At 40.4% G+C, this 26210-nt stretch overlaps 1 protein-coding gene across 5 annotated transcripts in view; it reads left to right on the top strand.

Moving 5' to 3' along the window:
* The window catches only part of peak1 (pseudopodium-enriched atypical kinase 1), a 247207-nt gene that overhangs the window by 164086 nt on the left and 56911 nt on the right, over positions 1-26210 (top strand). For all 5 annotated transcript variants that reach the window (XM_063070439.1, XM_063070442.1, XM_063070441.1 and 2 more), the window contains one exon: positions 3698-7011. In XM_063070439.1, the coding sequence (XP_062926509.1) occupies positions 3815-7011 (3197 nt within the window). In that variant the 5' untranslated portion in view covers positions 3698-3814. The remainder of the gene's footprint in view (positions 1-3697; positions 7012-26210) is intronic.

The following is a 26210-nucleotide window of genomic DNA, read 5'->3' as shown; positions in this document are numbered from 1 at the left end:
ATGGAAAATATTTGTTCTCAAACATTGCTATTGAAAATCCAGTAAATCAGACACAAAATGTTCTGAATGTAACCATGGCGATCTCAAACTGTCATAATGAAAAAAGATGTAACAATATAAAATTTGCTGCAACAGATGCTGTTTTAGCTCAGTTCTAATATTTACCAGAAGACCAGCATTTGTCTTTGTACTTTGAACCAATTTAGGATACAAGTATCATTGTGAAAGAGGGATGGAAGTTTGTTCTCAGGAACAGGGAAATTGCTAATGAAAATATCAAGACTGCTAAAATTATTTCTTTTTTAGGTCAGAACTCCAGAAACTAATGTCTAGTGAAAATATTTTGATTGGAATTTAGTTTTCCATTCCAAGTAGCAACTGAAATAAAGTTCCCTGAACCCTGCTGCAACATTTTTCTTTTCTCCCCAGTCATTTGGAAATCAGTTTTCCATTTTTAGGGAACCACCTTTTCAATTTCTGTAAGTGAGATGACTGTTTTATTGCCAAATTAAAAGCAGCTTTTTACAAACCTGACTTCATTATGATGCAGCTGGTAGAACTGCAACACACATCAAAGTTGCTGGTGAATGCAGCAGGTCAGGCAGCATCTCTAGGAAGAGGTACAGTCAACGTTTCGGGCTGAGACCCTTTGTCAGGACTAACTGAAAGAAAAGTTAGTAAGAGATTTGAAAGTGGGAGGGGGAGGGGGAGATCCAAAATGATAGGAGAAGACAGGAGGGGGAGGGATGGAGCCAAGAGCTGGACAGGTGATTGGCAAAAGGGATATGAGAGGATCATGGGACAGGAGGCCTAGGGAGAAAGAAAAGGGGGGGGGACCCAGAGGATGGGCAAGGGGTATAGTGAGAGGGACAGAGGGAGAAAAAGGAGAGAGAGAAAAAGAATGTGTGTATATAAATAAATAACAGATGGGGTACAAGGGGGAGGTGGGGCATTAGCAGAAGTTTGAGAAGTCAATGTTCATGTCATCAGGTTGGAGGCTACCCAGACGGAATATAAGGTGTTGTTCCTCCAACCTGAGTGTGGCTTCATCTTTACAGTAGAGGAGGCCGTGGATAGACATATCAGAATGGGAATGGGATGTGGAATTAAAATGTGTGGCCACTGGGAGATCCTGCTTTCTCTGGCGGACAGAGCGTAGGTGTTTAGCGAAACGATCTCCCAGTCTGCGTCGGGTCTCGCCAATATATAGAAGGCCACATCAGGAGCACCGGACGCAGTATATCACCCCAGCCGACGCACAGGTGAAGTGTTGCCTCACCTGGAAGGACTGTCTGGGGCCCCGAATGGTGGTAAGGGAGGAAATGTAAGGGCATGTGTAGCACTTGTTCCGCTTACAAGGATAAATGCCAGAGGGAGATCGGTGGGGAGGGATGGGGGGGACAAATGGACAAGGGAGTTGCGTAGGGAGCGATCTCTGTGGAAAACTGTTGCCTCACAGCCTCAGTGACTCAAGTTTAATCCTAATATCTAATGCTGTTTCTGTAGAATTTGCACATTCTGCATGACAGCAATGGGATTCTTCCAAGTCCTTTGTTTACTGCTGCTTCACAGCAACTTGCAGGTTGGTACGTCATTTGTCCAATTTAGATTGCTTTTAGTGTCTGTTGGTGAGTGGTGGAATCAGTGGAGGGTTGAAGAAAAAGTGTGAGGAATAAAATGACATTATTGTATGATTAATGGTGGTCAGTGTGGACTTGGTGGGCTGAACGACGTGTTTATGCTATATTGCTCTCGATATACAGAGGGGTGAGTAGAAAACTGTTGTTCATTTCTCAAATTGCTGCAGATGGAAATCTTTTTCATTCTACCATTTTGAGCAAGATTTGAGCATAAATTTGATCTGCAGAAATGACCTATCCTTTCTCAATTTTAAGAAGCAACTATTCTTTGTCACTCATGAAATTTGGATTTTTTTTTGCATTATTTGAGAAAGATAAAATCAAAATTTCAGCATTTAAATTTGTTTAATGATTTTACAGAATATAATAATGAAACTAAGTATTTGAAATTATTTCACTTTGATATTTCCTTTATCTTAAATCAGGAACATGTAAATAATTGGTGTTTTTGTTTGTCCCAAGAATGGAAAGGCAAATTTTGATCTTTTTTCCATGTGCATTAATTGCTTGTTTTTCTTGAGAAATTAAATGGCTGTCTCATAACAAACTCAAACTATAAAAAATAATTCATGAAGATTTTTATTTATTGTATGGTACATGCTAACAAAAGCTAGAACAATTTTATTATTTTAAAAGAAGCAATTGAACAACTCTTCTGTCAAGTAAAACAGTTAATTGTAAGGAAACACTAGAGATTCTGCAAATGCTGAAAGTCCACAGCAACATGCACAAAATGCTGGTGAAACTCAGTAGGCCAGGCAACATCTATTTGGGTTCAAATACTTCCATAAACAGGGAACTATTAGGTAATTTGAACTATGTTTTGTTTTGTGGCAAGGAGTAATGTGTAAATTAATGAATGCATTGTAGGATGTTTTTACTTTGTTGGTCATGTTTGGTGAACTGAAAGGTAAATTGAGGTGTGTCTATTCTGATTGCTTAGCCTTAGGGAAAGGAGCACTTGGTCTCCCATTCTGATTGTCATATATGATTAATTATTTTGTTAGCTAAAATGACTGTGTATTTTTCATGCTAATTTGCCTTTCTTAATTTTGTCAACTAAAAATACTTGTATCCATTTTAATCCAATTAAGTTTGTATCCATGGCTACAAAGCACTGTGTTCTATATTCTTACAACTTCCAATTTGGAAAAAAGTCTCCTTAGATTTGCTTTGTAACTATCTTGTAAATCTCAAGCTGTTCCCTTTGTCTGAATTTGTCTTTGACTTAGAAAATTTATTGAATCATCTTTTCAGTGTTGTAATTCTTGACCACATAGGCACAAAACTGACATTTGTTTTTACCATGGAGTCTTGTAAGGTGTTTCCATTTCTTAGCAGTATTGTCCAGGCTTCAGCATGCTCTTGGTAATTACCAGAGCATCAAATAGATTTGTGCTTATTGTAATATTTCCATTTGTGATGTAAAAATAATGTACTTCGTTAAGTTGTCCCCTACTTATGGTCCCTTCTGCTAGTTAATAGGACACTTCTCTGTGAAAGTTTACACTTCTCTAAATGTGTTACTTTATCTCCCTCCCTGACTATTTCAGATGTGAAGAACTTTTTTTCACTATTCACCTATCAATACTTGCCTTGTTGGTTTAAGCCATTCATCCTATTGTTCAGTTTGCCTTTGTTAAGAATTTATTGCTCATTTCATTTCAATGAAGCCTATACTATCTGCACTGCTTCTGCTTTTCCAGTCATAGAGCAGTACAGCACGGAAAAAAGGTCCTGTGGCCCATCTCGTCCATGTCAAACTATAAGAGCTAGCACATATGCTCTATATTTTGTCATTTACTTTCTTTCTCTCTCTCTCTCACAGACAGACAGACAGACACACACACACACACACACACACACACACACACACACACACAACACTGAATTATATCGCATTCCCTGTTGGGGATTTGGGCAGGAGAGGAAATATATTTTTGTTGGTAGATTTAAAATTATAATTAAACTGATTAAATGTTGCGCCTTTTGTATCTAAATCAAAAATTCCTTGTGTATTGAACCCTTACTTAATGAATATTTTGTTCCATTTGCAGGTATGAGTTGACACAGAGCATCAATTAAGAATCTTGTAGTGGATGTGTTGGAGCTTAATTAATGATTGTGTAACAATGCAGTGAACAAGGTGTGTTTCATGAATAGCTCTATGAAAAATGTCCGCCTGTAACACCTTCACTGAACACGTATGGAAACCTGGTGAATGTAAGAACTGTTTTAAACCCAAAAGTTTGCATAGTTTGACTACTGCTTCTGAAACCCCTCCTCGTTCATGTAACAATTTAAAAGCTAATGCTAACCATAGCAACAACCAGCGGGGAAGGTCAGGCACTGGTAACTTTCGGCCTCCTGTAGCCAAAAAGCCAACAATTGCTGTGAAGCCCACAATGATGGTCACAGATGGACAAACTGTGAGTACAGAAATGGAGACTACGGAAAGCTGTGAAAGTAAGCATATGTTTGTAGGATGGAATAAAAATGGTGTTGTAATCAACAGAAAAGTAGTAAATAATAACAATAATGAAGAGAGCAGCAGCAATTCTCAGGGACCTTGTGGTCCAGACAGAGTTAGTAGTAATAGGAAACCAAACAACAACAATAATGGATTAACTGATGTATTGAAGGAAATAGTTGGGTTTGAGCCTGAACCACAATTACAGGACAAAGAATGTGACAAAGAGACCTTTCTCGGAAGGATCAACAAATGTTACCAGCGCTCATTGGAAAGGAAGCTTCCTCCAAGTTGTATTGTGGCAGGTATGAAAGAAAATGCAGGGAAGCACGTTGTACTCAGCAACAGCTCAGAGGTTATCAGCAATGAAGGAGGACTCTTTTGCTACCCAGACCCTTCCTTCAGTAGTGATTGCAGAGTAGATAATGATTCAAATGAGAATGTAACAGAAGAACGAGAAAGTTGGGATGAAAGTGATGAAGAGCTGTTGGCGATGGAAATACGTATGCGTGGTCAGCCACGTTTTGCTAATTTTAGGGCCAATACACTGTCTCCTGTCAGATTCTGCAATGACAAAAAGTGGAACACAGTGCCATTGCGAAAGCAATCCCTACTGAGAATTTGTGCTGTTGACTATGATGATAGTTATGATGACATCCTAAATGGATATGGCGATGAAGCTCTGATCCCATATGGCCAGGATAGTTTGCCAAGTGTTTTATCTTCTGAATCAACATCTCCTGATTCATCAATGACAGAGGGATCTCAAACAGGAACAACGAAAATTACGCATCAACAGCTTTGCAATGGTGATCTTGCACCAAGTGACTGCAAAAACACCAAGTCAATTGAACCAGATTATGAAAGCATTAATGAAAGTGAGCAGGTTCCCCACCTAAAGCAGACTCCATTTAAACCAGCAAGAGGCACTGCAGTGAAGTCTCTTGAAACTCATAAAGCAGTTCTTGCTCTGAGGTTGGAAGAGAAGGATGGGAAGATAGCCTTACAAAACGAGAAGCAAGATTTAGATACAAGTTCCACAGACATTTCTGGGCAAACAGTGACAATTAATATTATTCCAAAGGAAGAACAAGCAAAACCATACAGAGTTGTAGACTTAGAACCACCAGGGATGTGTAAGCCATATACTGTAGTTGATGTCTCAGCAGCAATGAACAACAAAAAGTCTGGTAGCCCATCTGAATTGCCTCAAGGTGCAAAGACTTCACCGACAAGTACAAACCCACCAACACCACCTCTGAGTCAGACGAACAACCAGAAAAAGTCAAGTATCACTAGATATCAAGAAGTATGGACTTCCAGCACAAGCCCAAGGCAAAAGATGCCCAGAGTTGCTTTAGTGTCAAGTGGTTCTGGCCCTACACCTCCGCCAAGACAGCTTACTCATAAATCTGCTCCTACATCACCGACTAATACAAATGTTATTTCGAAAACTATTCCTGTAAAGTCACCAAACCTGTCTGAAATCAAGTTTAATAGTTACAACAATGCTGGGATGCCCCCTTTCCCTATCATCATACATGATGAGCCAACATATGCCCAGAGCTCAAAGCACAAGGCTATAAAAGTACCAATAGTAATTAATCCAAATGCTTATGACAACCTAGCCATTTATAAAAGCTTTTTGGGTCCGAGTGGGCCGAATATAAAGAAGGAAACTTCAGGAAATATGATGAACCATACATATGAAGAAATTGGGTCAGCAGAAAAGAAATCTGCAGGTTTGCCTCAAGCAAAAGCTCCAAGTAGCAGCATAGAACAAAAGGTGCTTGGCGCAGTTGCACAGAAAGTACAAGAATTTAACAAAGCACAAAATCTGTCACAGTCCTCCCCTCATAAAGGCCTTGGATCCAATCAGTGCTCTCCTTCCAGAGTTCAGCGATCTAATCAAGAGTCACCATCCCGAAAAGAAGGCACGGCAGAAAGGCAGAAATCGCCGGCAGTTAGAGAAAATGCCAATGCTGTACTTTCTCAAATAGTTGCATCCATTCAGCCTCCACAGCTGCCACCCGAAACTCCTCAGACACAATCAAAATCTAGCAGTGCAGAAGAGCTGTACTGTCAACCTCCTTCCATCTCAGAAGGCAATAGTGACACTTATACTCGGCCGAAGTCATTATTCTCTCCACAGGCAAACAGTGGAGCAGAAGTCTGCAAAGTGGTGGACAGCAGTGTTACAAAAGGGCAGAAAGAAAGTATTCTTACAAAGCAAGTTACTGTTCCCACATCAAAACCAGGTACAGTGCAGTCACCGGGTGGAATTAGTCTGAGTCCGAAGAATGAACAGCTGCCTCCATTTCCACCACCACGTTCAACATCATCCCCTTACCATGCAAGCAACCTTCTGCATAAACATTTCAGTAACTGGGGCAAGCCGAATAGTCCCGTACGAATAACTGAGTCTGATTGTCCATTGTTGAACTCAGAGACTCGTCAACGCCCACAAGATTCTAAACCAAAGCGATGGATCTCCTTCAAAAGCTTCTTCCGTCGTCGTAAGACTGAAGAAGAGGAAGAGAAAGAGAAAGAAAAAGACAAAGATAAGTTAATTGGATTGAATGGACGGGTGATACATATGCTGCCACCACCACCCATACAACGTCTGTGCAGTGAACAGAAGATATTAGAGCCATCTGAGAAACTGACTGCCATATTGAACTACAAACCAGACCTTGGACTGGATGATATAAAGGTTGAGACTGGGAAATTAGAAATTGCTACAGAGGACACTGAAATCTACCCCACCCTGAATGAAACACAGGCCGTGGCATCTGGATTGTACATTGGTGAAAAGCCGACAAGGGTTCCTGAAAATGGAAAAGAGTACTGTCTGGACAGTCAAAGCTCTCCTCCGCCTCCTCCACCAAAGAAATTTAATAAGTAAGTGTCCACTTTAATTATGCTTTGCATTAATCAGAAGTTAGAGTACTTCTTTTTGCTGTCATCTTCCTTCTAACTACGTGTATACCTTTGAAACTGTTTTAGAATTGCATTTATGTTTAAATTTGCTTCAATTATCTTTTGCAAAGATTACGCTGCTAATTGCAACCTTCTCCTAAATATATTTTTTGATTATTCTTCTTTAGTGTGTGGATGTTTGTGAAAATGAGGAAACGGATATTCCACCTTTTATAAGGAGGTCTTTGTGGAATTGACATGTACATGATGCACCAGGTTTCCTCAAATAATTTTCTCCATGATATTTCCTTTGCACCCCTAAATTTTTCCTGAAAGTATAAAGGGAAGGCTTTATCCATATTTGTCATTGTTGAGGGGGAAAGGGAAAACCATCAAGCTGATGTGACCGAGTTTCGTAAAGATGGCGTTTTCCTTTCTTTGTGTGAAGGCTTTATAAAACTGACAGTTTATCTTTACAGACTAAATAACTCCTACCTTGTGGATAGAATGGTGGGGCAGTTAGTAGAACCTTTTTTAAATATAGAGATGCAGCACTGTAACAGGCTCTTATGGCTCACGAGCCTATGGCTCTCAATTACACGCGTGTGATCAAGTAACCTACTAACATCTTTGGAATGTGGGAGGAAACTCACATGGTCACAGGTCGAATGTGGAAACTCCTCACAGACAGTGGTGGGAATTGAACCCAGGTCACTGGCACTATAATAGGGTTACACTAACTGCTACACTACCATGCCGCCTTGCTTCATAGCTCCAGTTACCCATGTTCATTAATGATCTCCAGTGGTCTCTGTATAGAGTTCGTTCATTCTCTGGGTGACCCAGTGGGATTCCTCCAGGTGCTTCAATTTCTTCCCACATCTCAAAGGAATATGAGTTGGTAGGTTAATTGCCCACTGTAAATTGATCCTACTGTGTAGGTATGTGGTGGATTCTGTGAGCAGTTGTGGGGAAAATTAAATTAGATTAGTTTATGAAGAGTGTAGATGGGTTTTTGATAGTTGGTGTGATCTTGGTGGGCTGAAAGCTATTTCTGTGCTTAGTGACGCTATTTTAAATTCAGTATGCATTATCATTTTGTTCTGAGTCACTATTGCAATTTGGGTAAGTTGAAGTTCATTCCAAGAAGCATTTTAATGCACTACCTTATTCAGATTTTTTCACTGTGCTGCCCCCCCCCCAACTTGTTAAAAGCATAAGATTCTGCAGATGCAGGAATTCAGCAAGTTGGGAGTCGTCTGTGGAGAAGGAGTAAACAGTCAACATTTTGGGTCGAAACTCTTCACAGTCCTGCTGAAGAGTCTCGTCATAAACATCGACTGTTTACTCCCCCTCCGTAGATGCTGCCTGACTGTGTTTCTCAAGCATTTTGTGAGTATTCCCCAGTTTCAAAGTTCAAAGTAAATTTTATTATCAGAGAACATGTATGTCACCACATACGACCCTGAGATTCATTTTTATGTGGCAAATCTATAGAATAGTAACTATAACAGTTTCAAAGATGAGTGAAGGATAGATGTTCTCGACAGGAAGAGGAGATTCAATAATAGTTCTAGGCTCTAATGAAATTTGTCACCTAATTTATCAGTGCTGAATATTATCCAATGATATTCCTCTGCTTTCTCCGCCTGTACTGTAAAAGAAAGAAAATAAAGTAGTACGGAATTACATTCTGCAAAAGATGAAATTGCTATGCAGTCTTCAACTTCTCCGTATCTGTATTTATATGAAACAGTTTGAAATGTGGTCATCATTGCACTTCTAAGTTTTTTTAAAAATTACCCTTATCCCTATAATCAGCATCAGAAGGACGTTATCACTTGCTGTGACGTGCAAAAAGTATAAATGGATTTCATCTATTGGAAGACAATAGTTTTTACATGTAAATTTTATACTTTATACTTTATTGTCACCAAACAATTGGTACTAGAACGTACAATCATCACAGCGATATTTGATTCTGCGCTTTCACACTCCCTGGATTACAAATATTAAAAATAGTTAAGATTAGTAAATATTAAAAATTTAAATTATAAATCATAAATAGAAAATAGAATTGAAAGTTCACGCTTTTTAGTGTGGCATATAGAATCATTGTTGTTTTCAGTCTGAGCTATTCATTTCTATAGGTTATAAGACTTTACAAGGCATGTCTGTATCTGCTGCTAATATAACAGAAGTTGTATATGCAGACTATTTTGTATTAAATGGAATTCAAAGGGAATAGATAGAATTTTTTTTTACCGCCCAAACATGTTAGAACTTTAATTTATCACATGAAGGCAGCACTCATAGCCAGGAATATCATTTGCATGGGCTAAAATCATTGACTGCTTCTCTATTATCTCAAGTTTCTGCTATTGCCCTCCTGGCAGGCCTTTCATTTTCCCTTCTCCCAGCAAGTTGAACTTTTCATGAATTTAATTACACCAAGTATCATGAACATATTTTTCCTGTTAACACCTCCTAGACCAGAGGTTCTCAACTTTTTTGGCTCCCAGATCACATCCTCAGCTCCCCCTCTCCCTTTCCAGCCATTACATAAAATCTATAAAGAAGTTTGATTTACAATGCACAGAGAAAGAAAATAGGAACTGAAGATTCAAAGCAGTGAGTTGTAGAATACACCTTCTGGTGCTACTTGGACACGTCTTCAGTTAATAACCCGGGATCATAGGGTGTTCTGGGTCTTTAATCATCAGACAACCTCGACTGGGCGACCCAGCCAGGGGTGATCAGCCCCCGACTTGTGTCCAAATGGCACACTAATCCACGGATCCCCCCTCTGGATCCACAGCCACTGCGAGGCCTATTCAGCAGCCTCCAGAATGTTCTTGGTGGCTCTTCTGCACTGCAGTCCTTTAACTCCGAGGAGTTTTGGAGTCCGCTGTAATGAATAGCCAGCAAAGCCCTGGCACCCAACTTCGACTGGCTCACAGCGAGCTCTCCAGCCATTGCTCCAGCATTCTGCAACTAGTGACAAATAATTGCAAAAAATATTTAAATCTTTTTAATGCTACAAATAGTTATTCCTTTATTTAATTACAGTTAAAACTATTTTCATGAACAATTTTAGAGCATACATTAGCAGTCCAACTATTCACTACTTCATTGCTGTTTCACCTTTCAATGAAATGGATGGGCTTACTGTAGCAATATCAGCTTCTCAACATCAGCCTGAATAATTTGCTGTCTGTTTTGTTGCTTGAAAGAAGTTGGACGACTGCACTGAAACCGCACTCCACTTAGATATGTTGGAAAGGCAATAAAGAACATCATGACCCTTTTCCACAGTGCAGAATACTGTTCAGAGATTATTTCTACAACCAAAAACCTTGATATGATTTTTTGAATCTTGGCTTCAGCTCAAAGTTATTTTATAGCGAGAGCAGTACCTTTGTTAATTCTTCATTACAAGTGTTCAGGAGTGGATTTATGACCCAATCTGGAATTTGGGACGCGAGAAGAACCTGAAATCTCTCAGACATTTCTTTGTTCAGGCACAGCATACCTGAAGATCATCAGTTGCTAAGAAACTGAAACCAGCCCATATGGCACCAACAATCATTCCAAGGTAAAAGTCACTTGGATCACACTTCTTCCCCATTCTGATGTTTGGGCTGAACAGCTCAATATGTTGACCATGTCTGCATTGTTTTATGCATTGAATTGCTGCCACATGATTGGCTGATTATATATTTTCATTAACTTGCCGGTGTACCTAACAAATTAGCCACTAAGTGTATATTGATGATTGTGAAAAAGCATTGAGGAATCCTGGGATAAGTTATTCAGAGTTGTCGATGTTTGATTTTTTTTCTTGCAGCAGCATTGGATTTATGCTGGTTCAGGTGAGTTTTTGGTCTGTGGTGGATGCTGATATTGGAGGATTGTTAGTAAATCGAACAAACTACTTTATCATGTATCTGAAACAAGAGAAAATCTGCAGATGCTGGAAAATGAAGCAACACATACACAAAATGCTGGAGAAACTCACCAGGACAAGCAGGATCTATGGAAAAGAGTACAGTCAATGTTTCGGGCCAAGACCTTTCTTCAGGACTGATGAAGGGTCTCAGCTCAAAACGTCAATTGTATTCTTTTCCATAAATGCTGCCTGTCCTGCTGAGTTCCCCCAGCTTTTTTTTGTGTGTTATCAGTGATCTGTTGCTCTTTCAACTGCATTGTCATAATGTGGAGTAATAAACTTCCATGTTTAATTCTAACAAATTTACTGAAAATGAGAAAAGTAATTACATTGCTGTCAAGTGTAAAGTGTTAGCCATATCTTTTACTTCTGCCTTCGGTGCAATAGCATTTTGATTAAAAAGAAAAATTCATTCTCAGTTGCTCATTGCATACAACTCAGGTTTGTTTTCATTCTCAACTTCCTGAGTTGTATGCAATGGATTATCTTTATTATCTGTGCATGTCATCAACATTTATCTCTTAGACCTTTTCTTTAAAATTATAGATTTGAACCATTTGCATGGGATCCCTTTATATACCTCTTCTGTAGAGACATACTGAATGCGGGTGGGGAATTTGTAATTCCAATAATAATGCTGAGAGACCTAAATCTTAGCGCAAACATTATCTATTCATTAGATACAACAAAACATCTGTCAAGCTGCTGTTTGATTACAGCTCGGCATTCAACACCATCATCCCCTCAGTGCTATTCATCAAGCTTCAAAACCTGAGCCTTTGTACCTCCCTTTGCAACTGGATCCCTGACTTTCTCATTGGGAGACTGACATCAGTGCGGATTGGCAATACCATCTCTTCCACACTGATTATCAACACAGGCACACCACAAGGATGGGTGCTTTACCCACTGTTCTACTGTCTCGACACTCTTGGTTGTGTGACTAGACACAATTCAAATGCCATATATAAATTTACCAATGACAACATTATTATTTGCAGAATCTTGAATGGCAACAAGGAGGCATACAGGAGTGAGGTAGATCAGCTGGTTGAGTGGTTTTGCAGCAACAACCTTGCACTTAATATCAACAAGACCAAGAAATTGATTGTGGACTTCAGAAAGGGGAAGTTGATTGAACACACAGTAGTCCTCATTGAGGGGTAAGTGGTGGAAAGGGTGAGCAGCTTCAAGTTCCTGTGCGTCAGCATCTGAGGATCTATCCTGGGTCCAACATATTGATGCAATAACGAAGAAGGCATGCCAGCGGCTATACTTCATTAGGAGTTTGAGGAAACTTGTTATGTCACTAAGGACTGTGGCAAATTTCTACAGATGTATGGTGGAGAGAATTCTGACTAGTTGCATTATCATCTAGTGTGGAAGCTCCAATGCACAGGATTGAAAGAAGCTGCAGAGGGTTGTAGACTTGGTCAGCTCCATCATGGGTACAAGCCTTCTCACTATCAAGGACATCTTCAAAAAGGTGATGTCTTAAGAAAGTGGCATTCACCATTAAGGACATTCACCATCCAGGACATGCCCTCTTCTCATTCCTATCATTGGAGAGGAGGTATATGAACCTGAACTCCACACTCAATATATTAGGGACAGCTTATTACTTTTTGCCATCAGATTTCTGAAAGGTCCATGAGCCCGTGAACACTACCTTGCTAATCCTATATTGCTGTTTCTATCATAACCTATAGTAATATTTTACATCTTGCACTGTACTACTGCCACAAAACAACAAATTTCACAATACATCTAATTATAAACCTGATTCCAATTAAGAATATCACATGAGCCAACAAAATCTTGAAAGACTTGTTATGAACTTTTATCACCTAAATCATTATGCCAATACTCCTGTTTCCAATTTAGCAACACTATCTGTACATTGGAGCATTTAGAGATTAAGTAATACTGAAGATCTAATTTAATTTGAAGTTTTTCAGAAATTGCAGATTCTGGCCTAACCCGGGCTGTCTGGCCTAACAGGGGTGGGGGGGGGGGGAGTTGTGCGGTCTCAGCCAGTGGTAAGTAATCATTAGATCAGCAGAGAAAGGGAACACTGATTCCTTATCCCCTTCCCCCCTCCCACCTTTCTTCTGGCCCATCAGTGCTTGATGCTTCTCTGAACACTGCCTAATCTTCAGTGATGATTGATGCTGAGGGAGAATAGCAGCTGATTAGCAGATAGTTTCACAAGGTAATACAGTTTTCAAAAGGTAAATAGGTCAGGCTGTTTCCTCCCAAACATGAATTTGTCTACTGACATTTTCAAATTACGGATATTAATAGAAAACCTGCATTATTTTCCTGGCATTTGTCTGCCAAAGTTCTTTTAGAGGTAATCCCACAGTTTAGTTCAGACCATCGTAATATAAAAGTTGGGATATCCCAGGCTGAGCGGACCTTGAAAGTTTCCTGTTTTGCAGAATGGAGGAAGTTAGGAAAAGTTTAAGTGTACTTGCATACAGTCTCCTAGTGGCAATAAAGTTTGTCCTTGCGAGGTACAGCATATGTGAATCATTGAAGTGGTCCATGTTTCTTCCCATCTTCTCTGTTTAACCCCGTTAACTTATCTATTTCTTTTTTCTTTAAGTGCTTTATCAGCTTCCTCTTGAATTCAATAACGCTACGTACCACAGCAACACCTTATGAGTAATGAGCTTCACTTTTAACCATTCTCTAGCTTAATAAATTTCTCCTAAATTTCTTGGTGGGATTTTTAGAGGCCATTTTATTCTTGAATTCCCAAGAGTGGTCCACAACAGTGCTCGTCGAGGGATCAGTAGTGGAAAGGGTAAGCAGTTTCAAGTTCTTGGGTGTCCACACATCTGAAGATCTATCCAGGATTTAACATAGTGATGCAATTACAAAGAAGGCACAACAGCAGTTATATTTCATTAGGAGTTTGAGGAGACTTGGTATGTCACCAAAGATGTACTGTGGCGAACATTCTAACTGGTTACATCACCATCTGGTGTGGTGGAGCCACTGCACAGGGTTGGTAAATGTTCAGAAAGTAGCAAACTCAGTCAGCTCCATAATAAGTGCTAGCCTGCCCAGGATCAAGGACACCTTCAAAAGGTGCATCCGTCATTAAAGACCCCCATTACTCAGGACGTGCCCTTTTCTCCTTGCTACCATCAAGGAGGAAGTACAGGAGTCTGAAGCCACTCTCACGCTGACACAATTGTATTTCTAAGCTATATTGACTGTTCTGTTGCATACTCTTACTATACAGTATACTCTTACTGTGTGGTAGGGGATTCCATTGTAAGGGGAATGGAGAGGAGCTTCTGTGGCCGTAAATGGGACTCCTGTATAGTGAGTTGCCTCCTGGGTGCAAGGGTCAGAGATGTCTCAGAGCGGCTGCAGGGCATTCTGAAAGGGGAGGGTGAGCAGCCAGTTGTCATGCATGTAGGTACTAACGATACAGGGAGAAAGCAGGATGACGTCCTACAAGCTGAATTTAAGGAGCTAGGAGATAAATTAAAGAGCAGGACCTCAAAGGTAATCATCTCAGGATTAATATGGGTGCCACTTGCTAGCCAGAGTTGGAATAGCAGGATAGCTAGAATGAATATGTGGCTGGAGCGGTGGTGCAGGAGGGAGGGTTTCAGTTCCTTAGGGCATTGGAACCGCTTCTCGGGGAGGTGGGACCAGTACCGTCTGGACGGTTTACATCTGGGCCGGGCCGGGATCAATGTCCTAGGGAGATTGTTTGCTAGTGCTGTTGGGGAGGCTTAAACTAATATGGCAGGGGGATGGGAACCCAAATAGAAAAGAAGAAAGAAGTGATGCAGAGACCAAAGCTAGAGTTAGTGAAGAAAAAAGTACGAGTAGAATGCATAAAAGTAAAAAGCAAAAATCGCATAGGTCACTAGATTCTAAAAGGACAATGAGTATAAGGGCACTCTATCTTAATGCCAGTAGTATTAGAAACAAAAGAATCATATCACTAAGTTACTTCTAAGAATTTTGATGACAAGAGCTAAAAGTAAGATACAAGCTGAAATAGGTAAAGAACAATGTGGTTTTGTGAAAGACAAAGGTACAAGAAACGCGATATTGACATTAAGGATACTATCAGAACGAGCTATTCAAGTGCAAAAAGATTTGTTTGTTTGTTTTATCGACTACACAAAAGCATTTGATAAAGTGAAGCACAATAAGTTATTGGAAATATTACAGAAAACTCTATATCTAGATTCGAAAGACCTCCACCTAATCAGAAACCTGTACTGGGAACAAACTGCCGCTATAAGAATAGATGGAGAAGTGAGTCAGTTTATGAAAATTAAAAGAGGCATTAGACAAGGGTATGTTTTCTCCCCTGATTTATTTAATGTGTACAGTGAAACAATATTACAAAAAACAAGGGACATCTTGGGAATCAAAGTCGGTGGTGAAAACATCAATAATTTCAGATATGCAGATGACACTGTGTTAATTGCAAGTACGGAGGAAGAACTACAAAACTTAATTGATATAGTTGTTGAAGAAAGTGCAAAAATGGGTCTATCTATCAGTTGCGAAAGGACAGAATGTATGGTCATATCCAAAAGGAGGAGAATCCTATCTGCAGGCTGAGAATAAACAGGGAAGACATAAAACAAGTACAGAACTTTTGCTACTTAGGAAGCTGGGTGACATCAGATGGCAGGTGCGACATGGACATCAAAAGAAGAATAAGGATGGCAAAAGACACCTTTACGAGAATGAAGAGTATACTGACCAACACTAAACTAGGCATGACAACTTTCCTCAGAGCACTGAAATGTTACGTTTATCCAGTTATGTTATATGGCTCAGAATGTTGGACAATGTCTAGTAACATGAGAAAACGAATTGAAGCAGCAGAGATGTGGTTTTTGAGGAGGATGCAAAGAATATGATGACGGAGATGGCAGCCAGAGAACTGGAAATGAATACCAATGAATTGATCCACTTGACCCAAAACAGGAGTGTGTGGGCCATGGCAGTCAAAGCTCAAACTGGGCATGGCACATGATGATGATTAGAAACAAGGTTAGTGAACTTGTGGCACAAATCAGTACCAAGGCATCTGATTTAGTGGCCATTACAGAAACCTGGTTGCAAGGTGGAGATGACTGGGAATTAAAACTCCAAGGGTATCAGGTAATACGGAAAGATAGGCAGGAAGGCAGAGGAGGTGGGGCGGTGCTCTTGATTAGGGATGAGATCAGGGCAATTGTGAGAGGCGATATAAGATCTACGGAGCAGAATGTTGAGTCCATCTGGGTAGAGATTAAGAATAGTAAAGGGAAAAAATCACTGGTGGGTGTTGTCTATAGGCAACCTAATAAAAATATTGCAGTGGCAGAGGCGATTAACCAAGAAATAACTGAGGCTTGTAAGAACGGAAAGGCAGTTGTCATGAAAGATTTTAACTTCCACATAGATTGGGTGAATCAGGTTGGTCAAGGAAGTCTTGAGGAGGACTTCATAGAATGCATCCGTGACGGCTTTCTTGAGCAGCATCTTGGTGAACCTACAAGGGAAAATGCTATCTTAGATCTAGTCCTGTGCAATGAGACAGATAAGATTAACGATCTTGTAGTCAGGGATCCTCTTGGAAAGAGTGATCATAGTATGATTGAATTTTGCATTCAGATAGAGGATGAAATAGATCTAAAACTAGTGTATTATGCTTGAACAAGGGAGACTACGACGGGATGAGGGAGGAGTTGGCTAATGAGGATTGGGGGCACAGGCTATTTGGTAGGACAGTTGAGGAACAGTGGAATACTTTCAAAGAGATTTTTCACAATGCTCAACAAAAGTATATTCCAGTCAAAAGTAAGGACAGTAAGTGTGGGGAGAACCAGCCTTGGATAACTAAGGAAATAAAAGATAGTATCAAATTAAAAGCTCATGTGTACAAAGTAGCAAAGAGTAGTGGGAGACTGGAGGATTGGGAAAACTTTAAAAAGCAACAGAGAACAACCAAACAAGAAATAAGGAAAGGGAAGATAGAGCATGAAAGTAAATTAGCACAAAATATAAAAACAGATAGCAAAAGTTTTTATAAATATATGAAGCCGAAGAGGGTGGCTAAAGTCAACATAGGTCCCTTGGAAGATAAGGGGAAATTGATATTGGGTGATAAGGAAATGGCCGAGGCATTGAACAACTATTTTGTGTCGGTCTTCATGGTGGAGGGCATGTCTAATATGCCAAAGAAGGATGTTATGGACGAAATGGGAGGTGAGGACCTCAATAAAATGACCGTCACTAAAGAGATAGTGTTGAGCAAACTAGAAGGCCTGAAGGTAGATAAGTCCCTCCTGATGGGATGCGTCCCAGAGTGCTGAAGGAATTGACGGAGGTTATAGTAGACGCGTTGGTAATCATTTATCAAAATTCTCTAGACTCTCGGCAGGTCCCGGCAGATTGGAAGACAGCAAATGTCACGCCACTTTTTAAAAAAGGATGTAGGCAAAAGACGGGCAACTATAGGCCAGTTAGCTTAACATCTGTAGTCGGGAAAAGGAAAATGTTTGAAGCTGTCTTTAAGGAAGAAATAGCGAAACATTTAGAAAGGTGTGGTTCTATTAGACAGACACAGCATGGATTCAGAAAGGGCAGGTCTTGTCTGACAAACTTACTGGAGCTCTTTGAGGACATAATGAGTGCAGTGGATAGAGAGGAACAGGTGGATGTCATATACTTGGATTTCCAGAAGGCGTCTGATAAGATGCCGCACAAGAGACTTATAAATAAGATACAGATGCATGGAGTCAGAGGAAGTGTATTGGCATGGATAGTGGATTGGTTAACCAATAGAAGGCAGAGAGTTGGTATAAATGAGTGTTTCTCCAGTTGGCAGTCTGTGGTGAATGGGGTGCCGCAGGGGTCGGTGGTGCTGGGACCGCAGATGTTTACCATTTATATTGAAGATTTGGAAGAGGTGACTGAGTGTAGCACAGCAAAATTTGCTGATGACACTAAACTGAGTGAAAAGCAAATTGTACAGAGGATGTGGAGAGTCTGCAGAGGGATATAGGTGGGTTAAGTGAGTGGGCCAAGGTCTGGCAGATGGAATACAGCGTTGGTAAGTGTGAGATCATTCACCTTGGAAGAAATAATAGAAGAGCAGATTATTATTTAAATGGTGAAAGATTGCAGCATGCTGTTGTGCAGAGGGACTTGGGAGTGCTTGTTCATGAATCGCAAAAAGTTGGCTTGCAGGTACAACAGGTTATTAAGGCAAATGGAATGCTGGCCTTCATTGCTAGAGGGATTGAATTCAAGAGCAGGGAGGTCATGCTGCAACTATACAGGGTACTGGTGAGGCCGCACCTGGAGTACTGTGTGCAGTTCTGGTCTCCATACTTGAGGAAGGATATACTGGTTTTGGAGGCAGTGCTGAGGAGGTTCACCAGGTTGTTTTCAGGGATGAAGGGGTTAACCTATGAGGAGAGATTGAGTTGCGTGGGGCTATACTCTCTGGAGTTCAGAAGAATGAGAGGGAATCTTATAGAAACATACAAAATTTTGAAAAGGATAGATAAGATAGAAGTAGGGAAGTTGTTTCCATTGGTAGGTGAGACTAGAACTAGGGGACATTGCCTCAAGATTCAAGGGATAAGATTTAGGACAGAGATGAGGAGAAACTGTTTCATTGACTTCTCTAACTTCCGCTAATGCCCCACCTTCCCCTCGTACCCCATCCGTTATTTATTTTTATACACACATTCTTTCTCTCACTCTCCTTTTTCTCTCTCTGTCCCTCTGACTATACCCCTTACCCATCCTCTGAGTTCCCTCCCCCCCTTGTCTTTCTCTCCAGGCCTCCTGTCCCATGATCCTCTCATATCCCCTTTGCCAATCACCTGTCCAGCTGTTGGCTCCATCCCTCCCCCTCCTGTCTTCTCCTATCATTTTGGATCTCCCCCTCCCCCTCCCACTTTCAAATCTCTTACTAACTATTCCTTCAATTAGTCCTGACGAAGGGTCTCGGCCTGAAATGTCGACTGCACCTCTTCCTAGAGATGCTGCCTGGCCTGCTGCGTTCACCAGCAACTTTGATGTGTGTTGTTTCCCAGAGAGTGGTGAATCTGTGGAATTCTCTGTCCAGGGAAGTAGTTGAGGCTTCTTCACTAAATATATTTAAGAAACAGTTAGGTAGGTTTTTAGTAAGGAAATTAAGAGTTATGGAGAAAAGGCAGGTAGATGGAGCTGAGTTTACGGACAGATTAGCCATGATCTTATTGAATGGCGGTGCAGGCTCGATGGGCCTGATGGCCTACTCCTTCTATTTCTTATGTTCTTGTGTACATACTATTTATTACAAATTGCTATAATTTGCACATTGCACATTCAGAAGGAGATGTAAAATAAAGACTTTTACTCCTCGCGTATATGAAGGATGTAAGAAATAAAGTCAATTCAATTCATTGTTTTAGGAACAGCTTCTTCCCCTCAGCCATCAGATTTCTGAATGTACATTGAACCCATGAGTGCTACATCACTATTTTTTTCTTTTAATTGTTGAGAAGTGTGATAGCAATGGGGAATGAACTTTTCTGGAGTCTGGTTGTCCGGGCTTTCAAACTCCTGTACCTCAAGATACAGGAATTTGAAAGCCTAGACAACCGGACTCAAGAAAAGCTCATTTCCCATTGCCATCACATTTCTCAACTACCTCTTTCATGCCCTTTTCCAGTGGAGCTGTCACGTTCTTAAATTCCTTAATTTTACTTCTTGCATTATTGTCACTTTAGTATTCCTTTTTGGATTACTTAAGATTACATTCATTATTTATTGTTGTGTTTATTATTACCGTACAGATGGTTTATTCCATAAGTTACACGCAAGCAAAGAATTTTATTTTATCAAGGTCTATGTGACAGTAAGTCAATCAGAATCTAGAATGAGGTGATCCAGGTAGTAAAATTTTAACAAATAGTTCTAATGTCTGTTGTAATATAATTGCAATTGTTGTACCTCCTCTAGTACATTTGTATCCTTTACATAATGCGCTTCCTTTTCCTTTTATCAAAATGTGATCTCTCAAATCTAATTATCTATATTGATTTATTTAGTCAGCCATTTTGCAGTTTCATTAACGTCTTGCTGCATTTTGTCACAATGCTTCTCTGCATTTGGTAGCATCTGTACATTTTAAAAATACTATATTGATTCCAAACCAGAATTGTTTAAATAAACAGTGAATAATTTTGGTAGCGGGACCTATCCATACAGAACATTTATCTTCATCTTTTGCAAATCTGAGTATCCATCTTTATGCCAACTCTTTTTTTCAATTTTGTACTTGGCTTGCTCTCTACTGTGATACTTGACCCCTGACACTGCATGTTATTTGATCCTAATCATGAATCTACAACGTGTATTTGATTAAGGCAACTGAACTTCCAATTGCTTTACATCTGCAACAGTGCTGTACCTTTGTCTAGAATTTTAGTTACTGATTCAAAGAATTCAAAGTCAGTTAAGCATATTCTTTTTTGTAGTTGTGTTGACTGTACTAATGCTTTGAATTTATAGTTGTCTTCTACTTCATATTTGAGGGAGCATTCAATTATTTTTCTTGACCATTACTGTATCTTAAGCTAATTGGTCTACAATTAATTTAAATATTCTGTTTATGAGTTAACCATTGCACCAATTGCCAGTAAATTTGTAGGCACTGTTTGGAATCATTCTGTGGTTTTGAAATTATGGATAGTATTATTGTGTGTGTGTGTGTGTGTGTGTGTGTGTGTGTGTGTGTGTGTGCGCGCGCGCCCTTAACTCCTGGTGGAGTCGTACAGCATGTCTTGGGCATCTGAAACCTGGCGGAGCCCATCCCGCTCCAGGTGTTTTTTTTTTAACGAGGTCGAGTTGTTCGCTCAACACTCAACCCAGGCGCGGATGGAGACCGTGCAAGGGAGCAGGCCGGATTCGAACTCGGGACCTCTCGGCCCGAAGTCCAGCGCTGATATCACTACACCACCAGCCATTATTGTATATTAACTAAAAAGAGAACCAGTTTTAGGGAAATAAAACCTGTACACAATTTAAATTCCAGCTGATAATTTATGACCACCAAATTCAAAAACAGTTACTTTCCCCAAGCAGTAAGACTGATCAACACCTCTCCCAACTAACCCTCCCCACTACATCCCTCCACCATCACTACTTTATCATTCCTGTCTCACTGTATGTAAAGACACTCCTGTACCTAGCATCACTTGATGTTCATACAATCAATTATGTGTAGTTGCTATCTTTTGTATTTATATTTATTGTTTTTTTATTATTCTTCATCTTATTGTGTGTGTTTTGTGCTGCATCGGATCTACAGTAACAATTATTTCGTTCTCTTTTACACTTGTTTACTGGAAATGACATTACACAATCTGAATCTTGGTGAAATCAGTCATTGAGTGTGGGACATTCTGACTTTATACATTGAAAATAATAGATGAATGTTCCTGCAATTAGCATATTGTTCAAGACATGTCCCTGCCATATAAGCACAGTTTAAGGCAGATCTGTTTTGTCACTTAATCTTAATTGTTAGTGGAGCCATCCTATCTTTTAACACTGTTACAAAAGGATATATTTTGGGTGTCTGGAGTTTGTTCTCATGCTTTTTGATTCTGCCTGCTCTTTCTCTGTCCTCTCCACACACACACACACACACTCTCACTCACTCACTCACTCTCTCTCTCTCTCTCTACACTCTCTCTCTCTCTACTCTCTCTCTATCCACACTCTCTCTATCCACACTCTCTCTATCTCTTCATATTCTCCCCCCTCTCCCTTTTTTGCCCTCCTAACTCCACCCCAGAGACTTTGATAGATTTCATTTACAGCTTTTGAGTGGCGCAGTTTTAGAGAAGCACAACAGGCACTGATCCCTTTTGTAATGCTTTTGATACAAGGTTATGTAATCACAACTTGGCTTTTCTTCCCCATTTTTTAATACATGTAGGCGCAATTGATCTCAGCTAGGAGTTTTTTTTCTAACTATCCAAATCAGGCAAAAAGCAGACAGTCCCAAACTATTGCCAGCCTTTTAACCACGGTTTGTTATTCTGGGAATGCTGCATGAAAGGGCTACCTAATGGCTTGTGTAAACTTGGATGTAGTGTGTACTCTGTAAACTTGGAACAAGTCTGAGTGAGTTACTCAAATTTGAGTGTGGGTCACCAGAGGCCTGGGAACAATTATAAACAAAGTACAAATAAATGTTTTTAAAATTACTAGGAATGTTTCTGAGAAGAATGCTTCTGAAATAAAGTCTTGTTTCTGTTTTGTTTCTGACATGTTGAAATATTAAGTATAAAATGTAAAATTGTATTATACATGGAATAATATTGAACTGACAAGAAGCAATGCTTTCATAAACTTAGCTAACATTTACTTAGATTACCATAGGATGTGTGAAAAAGGGTGCATGGCACAGCAGGTAGACATTTGCCACAAGTTAGAAGATTTTGGGTTCAAGATTCATTTTGGAGACTGAAAAGAAACTTATGTTGGCACTGTAGTGCCCATCTGAAAGGGTGTCTGTTTGAGATGTTAAACTGAAATAATGATGGCTCTCTCAGGTGGACAAAACTATACCAAAAGAGTTTCCCTCTGTATCTGAGTTAACATTTGTCACTTACTCAGCATCACTAAAACTGATCATTCATGTTTTGTTTATGAAACTTTGCTGTACTCTGGTATCTTCTACATTTCCTACAATATGATAGAATGCTGTTTTAGAAATACTGCATTGGCGTTAAGGTGCTTTGGAACATCTTACAGTCTTGCAACGTGAAAGGCTCAGTGGCTGTTACCCCAGCTCCATTGACCTGACCTATGGGACTGTTGGTAAGGAGTTTGCACACAGATCACTGTATGGTTTAACCCTCCACCACCCCTTCCCCAGTACTTCAGTTTCCCCCACATGCACATTTGTAGAGTAATTGCTTGCTATAAATTGCTCTCAATCTGTAGGTGACCAACAGAATCTGGGTATGATAGATGATAGGAAAATTAGTAGGGTAATGGGATTGGTTTATAAGCCAGAGTAGACTTATACTATATAAACACACGTTGACAGTATAACAACACCCAATATTTTAATAGGATATTGTGCCGCACTGCTCCGTCCCTTCCATTGATTGACTTGTATAGACTACCAGGAATTTGGACAGTTGCAACTGTTCTAGGCAGTGATTATGTTGCTGGAAGAAATAACTCTAAGGTATATTTTTTTAAAGCAGAACTGACTGATTCTGGCTTTAGTTTATTAAAGATGCTTTATAAATTTATTGTTGATCGCGAATTCCTCCAGATCCCAGAAATTATTTAGTACACGTTTCCCACCCCCCTCCAATAACAGCAAAACTCCTCTTGGACACATAATAACTTCACTATGGGCCACCCAAATTTGTACCAAACTGAATATGGGAATATCCTCCGTCGGATTCACGCCTGCAATTGCCGTTTTTTTGACTTTGTCATGTTAGGCAAGGATCGCAAGATCCTACATCTACAGACTCCAGAGCCTGCTGGCCATGAAACTAGCAGGCATGAATTTCAGATTGCCTCTGCCATTGATCTCGCCGGCTCCAACACCTCAGGGCATATTCAAAACCCGGACTCCAGCAACGACCATGGACACCTTCAAAGTGATTGCGCAACCACCAACTGCGACTCCAGCCTTGAACTCCAGGCCGGGTCTTTATGTACTGCTATTGTGACTCCTGTCTCCCCTTCCCCCACCAATACTCTGCAATCCCGTCTCCTTCAGATCCCATCGTCAGCTCCTGGGTACTCAGAGGCTCCATCTTCCTCTCACCCCAACCATCGCCTCTCCACTGACACCCCCAGCCTCCCCCTTCCCCCCTCTGATCTCTCACTCTCCTTTTTCTCCCTCTGTCCCTCTGAATATACCCCTTGCCCATCCTCTGGGTTCCCCCCCCCTTGTCTTTCTTCCCAGACCTCCTGTCCCATGATCCTCTTGTATCTCTTTTGCCAATCACCTGTCCAGCTCTTGGCTCCATCCCTCCCCCTCCTGTCTTCTCCTATCATTTTGGATCTCCCCCTCCCCCTCCAACTTTCAAATCTCTTACTCACTTTCCTTCAGTTAGTCCTGACGAAGGGTCTCAGCCTGAAACGTCGACTGCACCTCTTCCTAGAGATGCTGCCTGGCCTGCTGCGTTCACCAGCAACTTTGATGTGTGTTGCTTGAATTTCCAGCATCTGCAGAATTCCTGTTGAATATGGGAAAGTTCACTGGAACGCTTATTTGGTGTTAGTGGCTTGCTGGTTGTACTTAGATAGGGCCCAGGGCTTAAAAGAGATCCGATCTATTTCTTGAGTCACAATAAATCGTTCATGAATTGGGGCAAGCCAGAATGAGTACATTCTGTAACTTCTGTGTCTCTAGGATGTGTTGCATGCATCATTATGAAGTGCACATTATTGGATGCTTTTAGTTGCACACATGGGGGCATTTAAAAACATGTAGAATAAGGCCAACCAAGGATGTGGTAACATGGTTTTATATTTTTGATCACTTAAATTAACAAGTGTATGGCTAGCTCACTTTATGTCCAAGTGGAAAATTAGTTGTCAGATTTTATATTACAATTAAAACCACTTGAAATTTCGAAAGGGCTTCATTTGGATTTATACATATATGATTTACTTTTTGTCTATGTGACTTCCTATTGCTGATTTATGACCAACAACACTGTGAATCAAATCTGTGTTTAAAATAGTCTTGGAGGAGCACATCTTGCATGTGAAAGAAATAGTGACTAGTTTGTTAATCATCAATTTGATTAACATTCTGCATGACTCATTAGTCGTCAGAATGCAGTAAAGGTGAACTAATCTTTACATCACATATGTATTGCAAAGTCGCATGGATTTGCACGTTTTGATGTTAATGGTCAACTGTCAACTTTATCAAAGTTCAAAGTAAATGTATTATCAAAGTATGTATGTATACTACCCTGAGATTCATTTTCTTGCTTTCTTGCGGGCTTTCACAGTGGAACAAAAATACAACAGAATCAGTGGGAAAACTACACACAAAGACTGACAAGCAACCAACATGCAAAAGAAAGCAAACTGTGTAAATACAAAAATACAAATACAGATTCCCCCGCCATCCGATGGTAGAGCGTTCTTATGAAACGGTATTGTAAAGCGAAGAAGCAGTTACCATTTATCTATATGGGAAAATTTTGTGAGCGTTCGCAGACCCAAAAATGACCTACCAAATCATGCCAAATAACACATAAAGCCTAAAATAACAGTAACATATAGTAAAAGCAGGAATGATATGATAAATACACAGCTTATATAAAGTAGAAATACTTTTCCACAATCATTGCCTGAACTGCTCTCCGTAGCGAAGATCTCACGCAAGCGCTCTCGGCAAAAACACGGCGCAAGCACTCTCCAGTAACCTTTAAGCGATGAAGCTGCCAAATCATACCAAATAACACGTAAAAATACACAGCTGATATAAAGTAGAAATAATGTATGTACAGTGTAGTATCACTTACAGGAATTGGGAAAGCGTGGAGCACATTGATGATGGTGTGTTAGACTGAGTCACCAGAGTTTGGGTGGTGCAGTGGCCTCCACCCTCCGGGCAGCGACCCGATACTGACCCGCAAAGCATGCAGCGGTAGCTGGGAAGCACACAGCACATCTTTAAGAAAAAGGCCGAAATAAACAGGCTAATTAATTAGGTGCTGCCCGGCACGTAATTGTCAGCCCAGATCATTGCCGATTGCATCGCCTCTGATCTGGGCCGACAATTACGTGTCGGGCAGCACCTAATTAATTAGCATGTTTATTTCGGCTTTTTTCTTAAAGATGTGCTGTGTCTCTCCCGGCTACTGCTGCATTCTTTGCGAATCGGTATCTGTCCGCGGTCTGGGTGTTGGGGTGGTGGGACACTGGGGTGTCATCTCATCGTCGTCTGTTTCCATTAGAGCAGGCAGCTCATCTTCTGCTTTGACTGCCCGCCTCGATGTCGAAGGTCGAGGTTGGTCATCTGCTGTGGCTGATGTGGAAGGCTTGAAAAACGACAGTATGCTTGACTGCTGAGCCTCACGCATTTTTCTATCATACAGTTCTTTGTAAGCACTCAAACCATCCTGAAAACCATTTGCTTTCGATTGCTATCCTTTCCTCTTCCAACTGCATCAGCTCTTCATCTATCAGTTCTTGGTCA

Source organism: Mobula hypostoma, chromosome 18 (assembly GCF_963921235.1).
Source record: "Mobula hypostoma chromosome 18, sMobHyp1.1, whole genome shotgun sequence".
Lineage (NCBI taxonomy): Eukaryota > Metazoa > Chordata > Chondrichthyes > Myliobatiformes > Myliobatidae > Mobula > Mobula hypostoma.
The sequence above is the reverse complement of the archived record's forward strand: the minus strand, read 5'-3'. Positions and strand labels throughout refer to the sequence as shown.